The sequence below is a fragment of the Epinephelus moara genome, chromosome 21, assembly GCF_006386435.1.
Source record: "Epinephelus moara isolate mb chromosome 21, YSFRI_EMoa_1.0, whole genome shotgun sequence".
Lineage (NCBI taxonomy): Eukaryota > Metazoa > Chordata > Actinopteri > Perciformes > Serranidae > Epinephelus > Epinephelus moara.
In genome coordinates, this window is record NC_065526.1 from 31,568,932 (window position 1) to 31,587,303 (window position 18,372).

General features: G+C 38.9%; 1 protein-coding gene across 2 annotated transcripts in view; it reads right to left on the reverse strand.

The window, feature by feature from the left end:
- Positions 1–18,372, reverse strand: part of slc6a9 (solute carrier family 6 member 9) — a 91,251-nt gene that overhangs the window by 67,876 nt on the left and 5,003 nt on the right. The window contains exons 1-2 of one of the 2 annotated variants that reach the window (XM_050075127.1): positions 7,863–7,998; positions 5,855–6,121 (exon numbers count right to left, since the gene is read on the reverse strand). In XM_050075127.1, the coding sequence (XP_049931084.1) occupies positions 5,855–5,884 (30 nt within the window). In that variant the 5' untranslated portion in view covers positions 5,885–6,121; positions 7,863–7,998. Of the gene's footprint in view, positions 1–5,854; positions 6,122–7,862; positions 7,999–18,372 lie in introns of those variants that run through there. The other variant, XM_050075126.1, reaches the window with a different exon arrangement.

Genomic DNA, 18,372 nt, shown 5'->3' on the forward strand with positions numbered 1-18,372 from the left:
TCTCCAGAGGGTAATTGAGGACAAGGAGAAATTCAGGATTCAAAGTATTCGTTTTATTATATAGTCAGGTATTTAAAAGCAGCCCTTGTTTGAAAATGGTTCAAAATGTATAATAACATGTATAAAAGCAAAGGAGTCACATTATCATTAAGACATCATAGTTTCTGACAAATTACTTTATGGTAGTGACTGTATTGGCTAAAATAAACAGTTCTATGCCAATTTCTTTACTCTATGCTGCTAGTATTGCAGTGCTGCTCTCCACTATGACAGCTGCTCTCTACATTGTAATGGGTATTTTTGTACAGTGACACATTTTCTCCAGTAAAACACCCAAGCTGACTGCATCACCTTATTTCAAGGAGCTGCATTCTCACGGTTTTATTTATATCATATCGATTATTCAAGATGATCAACTTAAAAGTTCGGTGTGAAGGATTTAGGGGGATATATTGGCAGAAATGAACACAATATAATAACTATGTTGTTTTTGGTGTATAATCACCTGAAAATTAGAATTGCTATGTTTTTGTTGTCTTAGAATGAGCTGTTCATATCTACATTGGGAGCTTGTCCTTGCCTGAGATTGCATGTTGCACTGCCATGTTATACAGTAGCCCAGAAGGGACAAACAAAACACTGGCTCTAGATAGGGCCATTCACGTTTCCACGTTTTGCATTAGCCATCAGAGTTAGCAATGACCAGTGTCCGAAAAACACAGATTTTCATTGTGACACTGCTTAATTCAGTTTTTCTAGTGGTTTAAATCATCAGGTCAGTTTGAGGAAGAGAACTTAGCAGATAATTCAACTCATAATGAAAACCGCCTGAACTCCTGAATCTTACATTTTCAGAGAAGAGGCCTTTCATACTTGTATTTTAGGTTTTCCACTAAAACATGTTTACATGCTTTTATGGTCAGAAAATACTTACTTACTTTCCTCACACTGTCTGTGCTGGAGCACCTGCATTCACCCTCTGTCTGAAACGTTCTCTATTAGTCAAGTCAATCTGGCAGACAGGTAAGGATCTGCCTCAACACAAGTTTACATAATTAAAAAGTAAAAGGTGCATAAAAGGCAATAATACATCATTCAATACAATAAAACAATAACAGAGAGAAGGCATTAAAAATAAGCCAAATATAAGCCAATTTAGTGACCATCTCTTTAGGAACACCTCCTGAAAAAATCCAGTCTGCTCTCAGTCACCATTTCTGGGCCATCTCTGCACCATCATCACCATCACCATATGACTGTAACACAGTACAATGGAACTCACTACTGTGAAAAGTTCCCAACTAAAACTTCTAAATCAAAATCTTCATGACAGGAATATAATCAAAAATCAGGGAGAAATTAATAGGGTTGATTTGAAAGGACAGACACAGTAAGTGGCCACACTCAGCAGTCAGACAGGAGCCGAATTAATTTACAGGGCTGGTACCTGCGGTTATTACACAGGCTAGTTAATAACATGTCGGGCAGGAAATCCAAAGTGTGGGATCATTTTGAGAAGGTGAAGGACGAACCCAAGGTTATATGTAAACTCTCATTCATCATCTACATCATCTGAAACATGTAAGTAGCTACATGCCCATTAGCCACTTAGCACAATCATTACTGCTTTGCCGACAGCATAATTAACAGGCGGCTCACTCAGTGTTTGACGTTCGCTTGTAGATAAAATATAGGCCTATATTAATATGGCTTAATTCTTTCTCAGACCTTGAACTCGAACCATTGTGTTGCCCAGCAGAAAACATGTAATTTCATACTTAAATTAACATCGTAAACAAACTAGCTGACTAAGAGCCCTAAATGACGACTATTGGTCAACTTGGAAAATTCTTAGTTGGAGCAGCCCTAGAAATGAACCACATGAGCAACCAAGATTATTTGACGCTAGCACTTAGCTTTATGTAGCAGTGTAGGCTTTGTAACGTAAACACTTGCAAAAGCGGCCCTTGAGCAGATGACCATATAACGAAATCTCTCGTGAGCTGGCATCAGCTTGTCTCGAGAGTAGAAAAAAAACTGGAAACATAGCATTCGGAATGGTCTGAAGCCTGAGGTTTTTGCTCACAGTGATTACTTTTACATAAATTTAACCTCATTATTAGAAACTTTGGCCAAGTCCAATATGAGCGTCTGATATTTTAATATTATATGACATAAAATAAGGAAAAGCAAAAGCTTCCCTTTAATCACTGTTTGGGTAAATTTAAAGTATAAGATGGGACTCTGACTCGATCTGGAACTAAAAACTTGATCAGGACATCCCTCGTTATTGGCACAAATCTAGCTTATATGAAGGTGCTTCTTGTTTTGAATATATTTTGGTATCATTTATTCAAAAAACTGAATCAGGAATCAGAGCCAGTATTTGATTACAACCAGAACTAATAAGCAGAAGTGGAATTCCAATGTGAAAATCTGTCATTTAGTGTCCAAAAGTTTTAATGTTGTGGTTAGAAAATCAGGGTTCAAGAGGTTTAAGTGTCATGTTACTGCTGACAGAGCTCCAATTAGAATTCTTAATTATAATCCCCCACTCCAAACATCTCACAAACTGTGGATGAAAGTCACAAGCTAACTTTATAAGGCTTGCCAATGTTAATCTTTGATCAGAGGCCAGTATTAGGTGACCTCTTCTTCCATTTGGCCTTCATGGTGATGGAGGGGCACCATGTGTTCTGCACAGCCACACATATAAATACAGCGCTCAGAGGACAAATCAGCAAAACCTCAGTCCAACTCCTCCTCCTCCTCCTCCTCCTCCTCCTCCTACTCTTACATCCCTATACATACACCCAATCAGTAGACATTTTAAAGACGTGTCTAAAAAAAGAAGTAACTAAGAAGTAAAAACAAAGAGACAGCTATCCGTCCAGTAAAAACTAGTGCCAGGGCACCATCTGCTCATCCGTTCAGTGGAAGTGGTGGCTTCCAGGGCAGTTAAAGACAACGCAGGAAGATTGAGGAGAAGGGGCTGAACGCTGTGAACGAGCAGGGGAATTAAGTTTGAACAGAAAGAGTCCCGGCAGAAGGCTACCAGCCGAGCCAAGCGGTAGCAGGAAGCGGGCGCCTTGTGTGTCACGAGATTTACGGTGACGGGTCCATCCACCAACCATCTGGGCCAGCATAAATTAATCTAACCAGACTGCAAAGAAAGGGCAGGGAAAAAGTTGCACTATGTTGAGAAAACACAGCAGGAAAGGGCAATTATCACTCCTCCAAACAGAGGCAAAGATGAGAGGATTAAACATGGAATGACAAAGGAATAAAAGATTGTTTTTAAGTCATCAACTCTAGAATGTGAAAAGATAGATGAGGAGGAAGACAGAAAAGAGCTCAAGGAGAGGGAGGAATGGAAAAAAAGAAGTGACAGTTGGCGATGGGAGAGCAAGGTTGAAGATTCTGTCCGTAATTCTCTCTCTGACACACACACACACTTTCTTTCATTCTTTGTTGATGTCTCTAAGCCACAACTGACATCACTGTCTACCACTGCGGAGGACAACGGTCCCAGCCATGAGAAGTGACCAATCACAAGAGGCGACTTGTGTATAAGAGTGCATAAGCAGTTGTGTCTGTTGTCACCGCTGAAGTTGTCCAATCTTCCTGCAGCTCTTCGGCATGTTTACCTTCACAGATAAGACTTGCGGGTCTGTTACACTCTAACCTCTGCGCTACTTTTTCAGGAAAAATAAGTGACTGATGAATGTTATGAAAGCAATCTGAAAGTACAGCTTGATGCCTTGATTGTTTCAGAAGAACACTTGTGCCTTCACCTGAGCCTGATTTAAAGTTACAAAATGTTCTTTGCAATATCTAAATAACGCTCAGTCGCACGCTTCCCTCTGTGTGTCTGTTTTAAACGGCTTTTTAATTTTCCATTTCCTGCCAAATTAAGTGAATTGACCCTAAACAATGAATCACTAAATGCTGGCCAGGCAACAAAACTCTCAGATTTCAATAGCAAACAAAGTCAGTCACCTACTGCTGTGATACCTTGAGCCAAATTAAACAAGCAATCATTTATATTGGTGATAAGAGGAGGTACTGGCCAAGAAAGTGGACTGATGTGTGGTTATTTAATGCTAATAATAAAGCCAAATTGTTGCATTATACCACAACTCACTATGAAGTGTGACAAGGAGTGCATAACCCTTTTTACATGTAGCTCATAAAACTTTCATAAAACTTTTATATTGGTGATATCGAATGATAAATTGCACTTTTTTCCACAAAATGTAAACCTTATGTTTGAGAAGGTGCTGTCATGTGCAAAAAAACTCATGACATTACACAGTGGCTCTCATGAATTCATTTTTTTAGTTGATGCATTCACTCATTGTTGGCTTTTAAGCCCCTAGTGGCTGTGAGGAGTCAATAGCAGTCTCTACAGATAACACATTGTACAGTGATAGTGCAGTTATACCTCCCTCAGAGACACCTCTGTCACAGCGTCGGTGTGAGGGACAGTAAAAAGGTACACAACTTCATAATGACCACAGAGTAAAAAACACGCACATGTCCACAACAAAATGGAGAAAGCAATTCAAATCCTCCTTGTGACTATCACTTAATTACATTTGAATCCCATAGATAGCCATATCTAAACTCACAGAACTTTTCTGCAACTCCCCAGCAGTGCCTAACTATGCATAAGATTGATTGGCAGTCTGTCACTGAGTTAAAACCGCAGACAAACCCACGGAAAAAAAAGTTCTGAGAGCAAGAGCGAAATCTCCATCCTCCAACCACCTTCAAATACTGCGAGGGAGTGAGAGGAGAGAGCGGGCGGGACTGATAACGTCCCCCTCTTAAGTTCAGACGGTGCGTATGCATTTTAACGTGGATATGCATCTCAAAAGGACAAGGCAGGGAAAAAAATGTCATCTGGGAGGAAAGCGAGGCTTCAAATGAGCGAGAATGTCAGAAGAGAGTTGGTGCTCTGAGTTTGTTTATCGCCGTCTCAAGACGGACTGAAGAACTTGGACTGAAGGGAGAGAGAGAGTGAGAGAGAAGTGACCTGACTGCCAATGATGCCAAACCTCTATTTAAAGCTTCACCAACAGCACAGGCCTGACACTGACACATTTACCTCTTGGCCTTGTCTCTTATCAGCAGCCGGAGAACACTGACAACATGTTTATTGTTTGCAGACGTTGCAAAGATCAGATAAACAGGGTACTGTAAAAGCAGGGTCAAGGGATGAGAGGGGAGTTTCTACAACTGCAAGTTAAGATAAATTTTGGGGACTTTCAGAATGGTGTTTAAATGACGATGAGTGTTTGGCACTATGGTGAACAGCAGGTGATGACAGCTCTGCCCGCAGCACTCGAAAACCAACACAGCAATCACTCAGAGGGAAACTGCAAGCTTATCATTCAGTGCAAACATGTGTATCTTTGTTGTTCCAAAGATAAACAAGATTAAAGTGTTGGGTGATTTGAGGCACATTCAAAGATACAAGGTTTACAAGATTAAGAATTTCATTTAAAAACTAGAGTAAATCGGAAAAAAATGTGAGCACAACTCTCTTCTTTTGAGTGTTTCTTAAAAAAAAAAACAAAGAAAGAAAGAAAACAACATAAGAAAAGAAAAGCCTGCTGGGTGAATATGCAGTACAGTGAAACTAAACCATCTGGCCTCTTGTGCTTAAATTGGGAACAAGGGGAGGCAGAGAGTGACTCAACTGGTGGTCCAGCAGCTGCATCCCACCACTAAACTCAGACATGTGGCTGCATCCATGTATCTCTGTGCATTTATAAACTTGTATCTGTATTACTGCTTTTAAAAGTGTGCATGTGTATGTGTGTGCTCACTGAACAAAAGGTAAACTTACCAGGATCCCGGCAAACTGCTTCTCTTCCATCCTTCAGGACCTTGTCGGCAAAGATCCCCTGCTGCCGTCTCTCTGCCTCTGCTGCCTCTCTCTCTCTCTGGGGATGGACTCGTCTGCCTCTCGCTATCAGAGTTTGAAGTTTTCTGAGGTGGCGTTCGCTCAAGTGTCTCGGTCCCCCTCGTGCCTCTTCTGCGTTGTTTGCGAGTGTAGCTGGAGTGGCGTCGCCGCTTTGTGTTAATTCTGCCCTAATCCAGAAACTTTTCTATGCTGTGAAAAGAACATGTGACAGGCAGAGAGGGGTGGAGGGAGGGGGAGGAGTGGGGAAGGGGGAGGCAAGGCAACACTTTTTTAGTTACTTGTCCCCTTGGCCACGTTCAAAACAATTCCTCAGTCTCTGTACACGACCTGCTTTGAGGTAAAAAATAAAATTCAAAACACACAAAATCAACTGTTTGCACCTTCAATATACTCAGATTGGTGGGAATTAAACTTCTAAGGAATCTGTTAGAAAGGATGCAGAGGGAGAATTTAGAAAACATGTAGTAACAGATTTGCATTTTGTAGCAAAGCAGCTGCCATAACAAAGTGCTCTTTTGTGTAAAGAGATTAACTGTTAGGGGAACGTTTAGACTGCCCACTGACTACTGCTGTATGACAGCCAAACTGCAAAAGAACACTCGAAAACAGCCTGGATTTGGAAGAAGGTGGCAGAAAATACTTGAATTGATTGAGTAAAATGTATCTGAAATGTTCATGTTGGCGAGTTACTTCAAATTTTTTGGATTTGATGAGTACTTTTTGCTCTATCACAGTAAATATTTAACCGCTGATGAATATGATTGTCAAAAATAACCTGTGAGATAATACTATAATAATGCATGCATTATTTTTTGAAGATATTACTTATTTGCACTGACATTTAATCAAAAATAATCAGTGGAGGCTGGTCTTGAGAAACTCAGAAACTCACTATAGGATAAAGCGCAATGTAAAAACTTAACTAATGATTATTCTCATTACTGATTGATCTATTAATTCTGGCTGGGTAATATCTCAACATATATCAATACTGTGATATGAGACTCGCAAGTGTTATCTTTTCCTGGTTTTAAAAACCGCATTACAGTCAAGTCATGTAATTTTCTGAAAATTGCCAAACTATTCTGGCTGTTCTATTATTGCCTTTACCCTTTTAGTCATTAATACTGATGATTATTTATCAAAAATCTCATTGTGAAAGCACTAATAGTCACTAATAATTCAGTATTGTTACAGTATCAGTAGGATTTGGTTGAAAATATCTTGATATTTGATTTTCTCAGAATCACCCAACCCTGCTCTCGATTAATTGTTTTAAACAAATGTCAGAAAATAATGAAAAAATGCATAACACAATATTTCTAGTGTTGAACCAACAGTCTGAAACCCAAACACATTCAGTTTACAGTGATATAACACAAAGAAAAGCAGCAAATGCTCACACTGAAGAAACTGGTAGGTGTTTTGCTGGGAAAACTACTTAATACTTAATCCGTTATCAAAATAGTTGCCACTGATTAATTAATTTAATTACATTTCAGTTGATCGACTAACTTAATAAGCAATTAATTGTTTCAGATTCCAAACTTTTTTTAATCATCTGATTACATAACTTCATTGGCGCTGATAGACTGCAGTTCTTAGTCAAGTTAAGCCGTCATGTGGAGGCTGGAGCGTGTGTCAAATACTGTAACTCTGCAGCATGTCTCCCTCCATCTGACCCTTACTGACTCAGTGAATAAAAAGCCTAGACAGTGAACTAAAAGCATCCCAGCAAAAGAAGAGGAAAAAGTGGCCAAATATAGCTACCATTCAGCGTTACAAATATACAAACACACACATGCACACACTCATGTACAGGAGCCTACAGGGACTCAAAAATGCCCCGGGACATCCATCATACACAGCACGCTGCACATTGATAAAAAGATGACTAAGAAACAGAACTAGGTTAAAAACTGAACCTTACCATCCACGTTAAGATGTTTGAAGAAAAAAAAAACATGTAAAAGGGAAATACCAACTTCTACATCAGAAAAAAGGAAACCAGCTCGGCAGTGAGAAACCAACTGGTGTGAAGACTGAAGTCTGTGATCAAGTCACAGTGCTCTGACTCCATCCCACTGGTTGACTCTACTAATGTATGTAAACAAGGCAAGAGTTGAGCCAAGCCCATTGGGCCATCCCAGGAGGAGTGGCAGTAAGAGGTTAAATGAAACTAACTCTGAGACCTGACATGTCTGTTGGTTTATGAGGGATGTTCCCAGGCAAACAAGTAGCCTTCAAGCACAGACTTTATAATTGACACTGACATAAAGGTCCAATTAATGATGGAGAAAGAATACTGAGATATTAAGCCACATGCAATATGTGACAATCAGTTAATACTTTTAATCATTGTGGGCAGCTTTGAAATGTGAGGCTGATTTTCTCTACTTTAAATCATTTTCAATTGAACATATTTAGTTTTGGGCTGTTTTTCATAGGCTGAATGACGAAAAGGTTGCAGCTCTATTAGTAACTACATCATTAATAAACTTTGGTAAAATGCAAAAGAAGAGAGACACTGTTCATACAGCAGCGTGCGTAACACGAGGAGCACAGGAGGTGTAGCAGCTTGGAAACAGGTTTTGGTTGTGGATGATTCAGGCATGCGTAATGGTGCTGCAGATGGCACACGCATACCAGTCTTGACCTAACACCAATCAACCAAGAATGACAGGAGGTGGGTCCGGAATAGACTGTGCTTACAAAGCCTTAATTTGAAACAGAATTCCAATACCTTATCTTGTACTACCTACAGCCAAAGTAAGAGTAAGTAACCTCTTAGAGAGTCCTGTGGTAACAATACGTTACTGGCCCCTGCAGACCCTTGTTCCTCACTCTGTCTTTTGTCCATATCACCCAACCCTACTATGTAGCCTAGATATAAACAGCTCATTCTACTTTACCAAAAACACAATGATTCTTATTTTTAGGTGATTATACACTAAAGAAAACATACTTATTGCACTTAATTCAATTTCTGCCAATATATCCCCCTAAATCCTACACACTGGTCCTTTAAGACCCTCATCATGTCTACTGATATGGTCCTTTAGCCTGTATGTTCCCAAATAGGCTACATTTTCAATCAAATCAGCACTAACCAGTTAACACAGTAGGTTTTCGGCCACTCTGCTCAGTTAGTAATCCAGCCTAGCACTATCTCATTTACACCCCCCTTCCATTCTTAAGGCCATATGAGGTTCACAGGGTGGAAAAAAAAAATTCAAAGTGCTTTCAAGGTGAGGAAAACACCAACATCTTGTGATGCATATGTAAGTCTCTGAGCAAATATCATGTGATATTTGATATGCCAATAGGCAAACTGTATCTCAGCAAACTGCTAACCTAATCAACAGTCTAATTAGTTTTTTATGAGGCTGCTTTTCAAGGGTAATTACATTTTTTTGTTTTTTTGAGAGATATGCGAGTAGAATGTAATGAAGGCAATTAAGAAACTATGAATAAGGACAAGTTTCTTAATCAATGAAAAACATAAGTAAATGATCGATGAATAAGTGGTTTAATTGCTGTGGCTAATGAAAATGTACTGATACAAGGGGTGTAAATCACCAGCTTCATCACGATACGATATTATATCGATTTGTTTGGATGACGATACGATGTTTGCCGATATCACAGAGTCTGTCACAATACGATTTTGATTCGATTCGATTCAGGAGCCTGCGATCAATATGACGTGATATCATATGCCCATCTAACACAATCATTTACAACAACTCACAAAAAAGACTAGAATATGATTTGACCATTTTATTTCTGAGCTCTGTTTGTTGTTTGAGCGGAGGCGCGCTTGCCCAGAAATGGTGACACAGACGTGCTATGTGAATTTCAAAATAAATGTGTATCTTTAAGATGATGATATGGATCGATGTTTTCATTTTGCATCGATATAATCGGATCGTTAATCAATGAATTGATGTATCGATGTGGATCGATGGATCGTTACACCCCTAACTGATACTGCACATTTTTAGCTACACTAGTGCCTGTCTACAGGGATGACGTAGTCTTTCCATTGGTCGGTCCACCACTTCGGTCAGGATTAAAAAAATCTTAGAAACTATTGCATGGATTGCCTTGGAATAACAGACAATCATGGCTCCATGACACAACAATTAAACTCAACAATGTTGTGAGTGTTTCTCTAGCAGGCTGATATTTTGTGGTTTTTCAGTTAAATGTCTCAATAACTATTGGATGGATCGCCACACATTGATAATCAACTCAGAATGAATTGTAAAAACTTTGGTGATGCCCTGACTTTTCATCTAGCACCATAATCAGGTCAATGATTCAATTTTTCCAGTGCTTTGGTTAATAAAATACCTGCAAAACTAATGACACTCCCACCAGCTGTAATTTGTATTTGATGGTGATTAGCAAATGTTAGCATGGTTACATGCTTAACTAAAATGATGAGCACAGTGAACATTGTAATTGCTAAAAAATCAGCATGTTCACATTGTCATTGTGAGTATGGTAGCATACTAGGAGTTCAGTAAGTGACAGACAACTAAAACAGAAGTGAAAGAACTAGTGACTATTGTAAAGTCAAAAGTCACTAAGGTCGTTCAAGGTATTTTTCACATCCTGCTGAAACAATGCTCTTTTCTCAAGCTAAAACAATGTGTAAATGAAGTTACCCCCCTCACAAAGCTTTAGTTTAGGGCATTTTAAGGTCAGCCCTATTGACCTTGGCCATGCAATAGAACTATGGAAACAATCTGTTGGTCAAAAGAAATGGGAGGATGCTACATAGTTACACATTAACCATCATGACCATATCTTTGTTAGGGCCCCATTTTCTGGGGACAGCTGATCTTTTAAGCCAAAGAACTGCAAGTTACGGGGCACACACCTGAAAAACAATTAGTTTGGTTGTTTCTTAATTTTGCTGAACCATCTTTGAGGCAAAAAAAAAAACGAGCTGAGGTGAAGACACACAAGAGGGACTCATTAATTAGTTTCCTTTTTCTAAAATACAGATGCAACACCAGCCTTCTTTGCTCACACAAGTCATGGATGCTGTCCTCGATTTTCACTCCACATCTACACGGGAGAAGCATGGGGTCCCTGTGTACAACACAGTGGGTTCAAGACAAAATAGCATCCATTATTGCTATTTACAATGCATCATATTATTGGGCTTGCAAAGCAGCTGTGTCTATTATCACTAATGTCAATATGCAGTGGTATGATTGGGACGCCGCAAGCTCTGTTTTGTCAGGATAGACAGCCTCTTCCTTACACTGTGCACAGAAAGGTAAATATGACTTGAAATCGTGACGGCACTCAAAGCAGCACTAACTATGCTTTATGGACCTTTGTTCAGCACCCAATAAATAGAGCCCGCACACTATGCATCACTTAGGACGACTGAAAAAAATAGGAATTCTTACAATAAGGCAATGGCATTGGGAATGACAAGATATGGGATTTTAATATGAAGTGCACAAATCAGGATGTTTTTTGAATAGTGGCATTCATATGACAGACGCGTTGGAAAGGGAGGAGTGCTGCAAAAACACAATCTATAGTTAGTCCATCAGTGAAAGAAAAACCTCCAGCACTGTGGACTGCCAAGACAACTGAGTTAAAATCACTGTACTAATAGTGCAGCGATAATGTAAATAGAGCGGAGAAAACCTTTTCAAAGACATATTCTGATGAAATTCAATGAATAGATTCTGCCACAACACAAACACACACAAGCACGCACAAACTCAAGCAGGGGTCGACCTCTCTTTATTGGAATGGAGACCTTGGCTCAGCAACAACAACAGGGACAATAAAAATCAAGCATACCATCGCAATTACAACAAATACCTACCACAGTATTGCTCAAACTGGGGTAACAAAGAGAAGATAGCTCTCAAGTCTAGAGAATTTTTTAGGGGCATAATAAGACATCACTCCAACCCAGGTAATCATCTTATTGCATGTCTGAATAGCAAAGAGGAACACCTTCTTCTTTCTTGTTTTGTTTGATTGTACTGCTCAGGATTGTTTTGGGATGACTCTTAATTGCAGAGGAAATCTGTGTGTCAGCCTTTGCAAGAAGTTTATCTTGGTTAGTGTTCTGTGCTTTAGGGTCAAGAGCTGGTCAGTTTGCTTAAATGCCTAACCTGATACTGATAACTTCAGTTATAAAGTGATATTCATTCATTCATTCATTCATTCATTCAGAGTTCTTAAACCTGTGATCCATTAGAGGAAAAGTAATGTATAAATACTTTCATTAGAATAAAGTGTGCTAGTGCATTTTGCTAATGAGTAGCTAAAGAATTAACAGACAGCTGAAGCCCCTTTTCATTAAAGCGGCACTAACTGACATTTTAATATCAACAATGGGTCAAATAATTGTGTACCGTGAACGGTGTCACTTTTAGTGACGAACCCACAAAGAACTAGGTGGGAACTCGGACAGCAAGGACCTGCGTCAAGTCCAAATGTCCTATCCTGTCCAGAGTAGTGTCGGGCAGAATCATAACACCCACCTCAGGTTACCCCCAAGGTCACCCTGGTGAGTATGATCTAACCCCTGTTTACATTATTAGCTCTGTCAGCCCTATTGCCATTGTTTGTTTTTCACTGCAACCACCACTTCTGCTCAGCCACCTCCATGTTTGCTTGTGGACGTCCAAGGTGACAAGGCAAGGCCTTTACTATGAATGACGAATATTGCAAGTTTAACAAAGCTGAAAAATAATGTGCATCTGCCCCATGTTTGGGACCCATTCCAGAATGTAATGGGTTCCCCTTTGGCCCATGTTACACCCTTGCACCAAGTTACATAAAAATCTGGCAAGTAATTTTTTCATAATCCTGCTGACAGACAAACAAACAGATGACAAACCGAACCGAAAACATGACAGCTCTGGCTGAGGTAATTATTGCCCAACTCTGCAGTTCCCCTTAATTCTACAGAGTGTTTTAATGTCTTTCAGCTCACTGTTTTGATTTTAACTCTTGCAACTGGTTTGATTGAGTCTCACTGCTCTCATCAGTATCTTTTCCATCAATAACTGGCGGCTGTTTTAAGCAAAAAAAAAAGCTCTGATGAACCCACTGACAAAACATTCTTATCACATCTATGCCTTCAGGTTACTTCTTATCACTAGTCACAAAGAAATTTATGAAGTTAACATACCCCCAAACCATCCAACCAAGTTACATTCCAATTGTATTTCCAACACTTAGAAGCATTGCAAACCAAGCATACCCACAATCCAAAAGTACTTTTTGGCTTGCAAGTTACAAATATTGCAGTCTATCAAGTTTTTCTGGTCAATCCAAGAAGGACAAATAAATAAAACAGAATAGGCCATATTATAACACAAAGTGTAACTAATATGCTATTGATTACATTAAAGTAATGAAAATTATAAAATCATGCAGATGAAATCACATCCCATTGTTCCACCAGAGCGTAACTGTGCTGCTGACATTACTTTTAGCAGTGTGTAACTTGAATTTACCTTCCAACTCAACTTCAAAGAACTTCAAAGCTCATCTGTAGCTAAAAAGCCAGACTAGCTCTCATTCTGTCAAACAACATTGGACAACTTTGAATTACTTCATCATCACTGTGAAAAATGGTCATTATATTTAAACGTAGCATTACATTTAGCGACTATGTTGTTTTTTTCCCTCATGATTATAAGTGGAAAAGAACTGCTTGTTAGTTGGGTGTGACATTCAAACTGAAGATATCAGATATGGTCTGGAAGGATCCTGTTGAGAGGTCTTAGCTGCCACTTTGGCTGCCAAGCTAACAATTAACATTAGCTAACGTCTAGTTTTGCAGACTGGCAAAACACACTGCAATAGATCTCTGAGTCTTCCTGACTTCCCCATTAAACTACATACCATATTTAAAGCTTTAATAATATGAATATATATATAATTTAAATACTGACTCTATAGGCCTTTTTTCTCAGCAGACATTTTAACTTGTCATAGCAGGGGAAGAGCACAGGTGGAACTAATCGATTTAATGATGGCTGTGTTACATTTGAGTGTCCTCCTAAATCAGGCTATGACGAGCATGTATTATGTGGACCCTGACTGACACATTATCATTAATGTCTTAAATAACACTTTTTCTTTGTGAGACATGTCAAACTGTCTGCTATGAGAAAGGCATACAGATTACAGGCAGCTGTTTCCAGTTCTGATAAACCCAGTGTGCACTACCTGCCCAGCACCCAACAACAGAGGCAAAGTTAGCAACTGACATTAAGCTAGCTAAACAAAGTCATGATTTTACAAGCTACAGAGACCAATATTACCCTCAGGGTTGGTGAAAACCAAACTAGAGCTAAAAGGAGAGTGAATATTGGACTTACATATGTCAGGGGACCAAAAAGATGTCAAGTGTTGCTCCATGTTCGTCTGAGTAGGGAAATGCTAGTTTACATGCTAGCTAACATTTACAGAACTTTTTAGCGTGGTGTGTAAACTTGCTGACGCTGAGTTCTTCTTTGCTCAAGAGGCCCAAAAATAAGAATACTACAAAATAAACTGCCAGATAGAACTTCTAAACAACTTTAATATGCAACATGATATCCTCCCTCATTTCCCCTCCCTTCCAGCAAAATGCTGGCTTTCAGCTTGAGGTGTATCCCACAATTCATTGGAAAGTGAGGTCATAGGCTATGAGTTGTAGATGCATTGGCTATGACTAAGAAACTTACATTACAAATGTGAATAGAGTCAGGCTAGCTAGTCTTTATGTTGAGCTAGGCTAAACATATATATATATACCTTGCCAATGCCTACGTTTATCATAGACGAAATGATGACATAATGTAGGAGGAGGGAGTAGGCCTTTGGAAGGAGGTGGAGTTGCAGAAGGAGGGGGATGGGACTTTGGAGGGAGGTGGGAGTTGTTCAGATTTTTTCTAAGCGCTGTGTGAAATGCAAGAAAGGTAAGAGTAGCTTTAACAGTTTTATATTGTATAATAATTGTTCTCAATCTGGGAATAAATTGATTGCCTGCCTCTTTAATCTTCATATTGTGACATAAACCCTGTGATGACTTTGATTTTTTGGTCAAGCTCGTTAAAAATAAGCCTGGAGATAACACCACTCTCACTACTGCACACTGTGTCCCTGTTTTATCAGACACTGTTGAAGAAAAAGTTCATACTGCTACAGTATATTATATTACATTTCCTTCAGGAGTTGGTGGAGACCAAATCAGAGCTGAAAGTGTGTATGTATTGGACTTACATCTGCTAGGTTGATGGAAACATGACTCCAAATAAATGCTTATGTTTCTCTGTAACTGCTGGATGCATAAATAGGCAACTGTTTATTAACATATTTATTCTGTGATAATATGCCAATGTTGTGATCGCTGTGTCCAAGTGACAAAGCAATCAATTATTGTATGTGAAAGGAATGATTAACATCATTAATTTAACCATATATTTTAACTGTTCTATTTACAATGCTTTCTGTCACAGCAATACGACACAAGAGCCTGGAAAACACAAATACAGCACAGAGGCACCCAACATGCAGCTAAATGATACATTTAGTAAATACTGGTAAGCAGGTGCAGCCTTGACTCTTTTAGAAAAGAGATACCTCTTGAGTGAGTCTACAGTGCAGCAAGACTTTTGCTTTTAACACAGTGCTGTTATTATTGCAACCTTGTAAGACTAAAAGACCAAACTCTGTAGACGTGTCTCCAGGTTATGTCAGTCTTTGCAACAAAAAAAAGTAAATATGGTTGGCTGTTTCTTTGTAGGCAAGGTCTTAAGTTAGTTACTAAAAATCTTCCGCTTTGAGTTTTGGTTCACTGTTGATAAAAAATAAAATATTTTGCCAGGCCTTTTCCACAGCTGACATTTTAACTTGTCATAGTTGGAAAGGCACTTGTGTTAGCCTACTAATGACATTAACAACGGCTCTGTTTTGTTCAAGTGTCCCACTAAGCCGTAACAGTGTGACATTCAAACAGCATGCACAATAAAAGGACCCTGAAACTGAAGCAGCTAAATGGAATACTCCTGTTCTTTTCCTACTCTGACATGAACAAATGTCTTCCATGAAAAAGGTCAGTGCAGGCGGTTGTTGTCAATAGTCTGCTGCTAAGCTGTCAAAGAGAGCAGTCCACTTGCCAATTGTCCACACATGCATTATTTCACAGAACACACACATCCATAAAGATTAAAGCAAAATGAAGATCTGAATATGGAATGAAATGCATTCTTAATTAGGTACATGTATACAGAAAAATAAATGCTTATTATTGTTTTGTTTTAGCCTACTTATTTACTGATATTTGCAATGACCCAAGGAAGAACACAAAGCTTTCACAAAAATATTTTCTGGTAAATGTACCAATTTCTACTGATACTGTAAGCCACTTAAAGGGATAGGATTTTTGTAGTGGGGTTGTATAAGGTACTTATTTATAGTCATTGTGTGACCTGTAGTAGATATCAGTCAACTTGCCCCCAGTTTGGAGAAGCAGGCAGGAGTACAGAAACAGAAGCTAAGCGATGCACTGCTTTGGCCGGAGTCTCCAGTAAAACTTATTTCAGTCAGCTAGAAAAAGGCACACCTAAAAAATATATATCAGTTTTAGTGTATGCTGTATTTAGAGCATTTTCTCCACTGACACTAAAACTTCCCTATATTCTTTAAAGCCAGACCTGGTTGACAAAAACAGTAAATTTACCAAACAGAACACAGGCGTTGCCTCTACTGCTGCCTCGATCAGAAGCTTGTTTGTGTTATTGTGTGACTTTGGTGTTTTAAAGGGTTAGTTCAGATTCACCAAAATGATACAGTAACACAAACACACTAAAATCAAGGCAGTGGTAGGCGAGAAACTCCCATGTTTTGAGAGGTAAAATTACTGTTTTTGTCAGTGGAGTCTGGTGGCTTTAAGGAGAGCATATATACCTCAGTTTCTGTTCAATGGATGTCTGACAGCAAGGTAAAGCAGTGAAAATATTCTCAATATAGCACACTCTCAAACTGACATTGATTTTTTCAGGTGTCTGAAATACGTTTTGTTGCTGCCCCTGTTCACAGCAGTTCATTTCTTAGCTTCAGTGGCGGTAGTCCATTTGCTTCTCCCAACTGGGGGCTTGCCGACCTACAACTGCTGTAGCTTATATATTGACTATGGATAAGTACCTCAAACAATTCCACTTCCAAAAAATCCACAGTTTTAATTGAATGACCATTTCCTCCATTTAAAAAATATATTTTTTTTATTATATCTAAAATACTTGTACCTAACAGTGTACATTTTGATAGATCAATTATAATTAAAACATCAAATAAAAAAATGAACATTTGTAAGATGTTTAAAAGGTGTAGCATTCATTCTCTATACATTATTAATATTATTTTTTTAGAAGAGCAGAGAAAAAAACAAATGTACCTGCTTGCTGCTCTATTGTTCACTCCACAGGTGATTTTTTTCCTTCCTTTTTGTCATGACAAAAGGAAGATTTTAGGTTCTGCATGTATCATGCTCTTTCACACGAGCAGAGGCGGAGTATTGACAGGGTAACCAGACTGGGTAGTTTTAATGACAGCACCTCAGTTTGTGAACAAAATCCATCTGATGTTCCATCACTGAAACATGCTAGAGATGTTGATACTGCACTCCTGAACAAATAGCAAACAGCTGAGCCCAACTATGCTATGGGGCCCCCCAGTGGTCACAGCATGTACACCCATCCCGTTCTCTCTAACCATTTCCCTGTATCCTTCTCTCCTCACAGTAGGGTTCAACAGATAGCTTTCATACATATCACAGCAGCACCATCGCCATGTTAAACTTTGAAGATTTGTGATCAAAGCACCTGTCTATTAAGCAGAGAAATCTATGGCATTACAACTAACTCAGATATATAACTGGACTCACACAGTATCTGGGAATTCCATCAGCCCAGACATGTCTGGACTATAGCCTCACAAAAATAACAATGAAATATCTCAGAGCCTACTATGAAAACTGTCTGATACAAGCCATGGGAAGGTTCCAACACAATAAATATTACAAATATGCTACGGTGCAGATACAACACATTCCTCAGTATACTTTTACAAAATTGTGCGTTTCAGCATCCATAAATAATCTTTTACACCACACATATTTAAAGCTGGCCAGCCTGGTCCTGCTAAGAATTTTGACCATATTCAACGATTCTGTGACACCCCATATACAGTGGTGTGAAAAAGTGTTTGCCCCCTTCCTGATTTCTTACTTTTTTGCATGTTTTCCACACTTAAATGTTTCAGATCATCAAACAAATTTAAACATTAGTCAAAGATAACACAAGTAAACACAAAATGCAGTTTTTAAATGAAGGGTTTTATTAATGAGGAAGAAAAAATCCAAAGCTACATGGCCCTGTGTGAAAAAAGTGTTTGCCCCC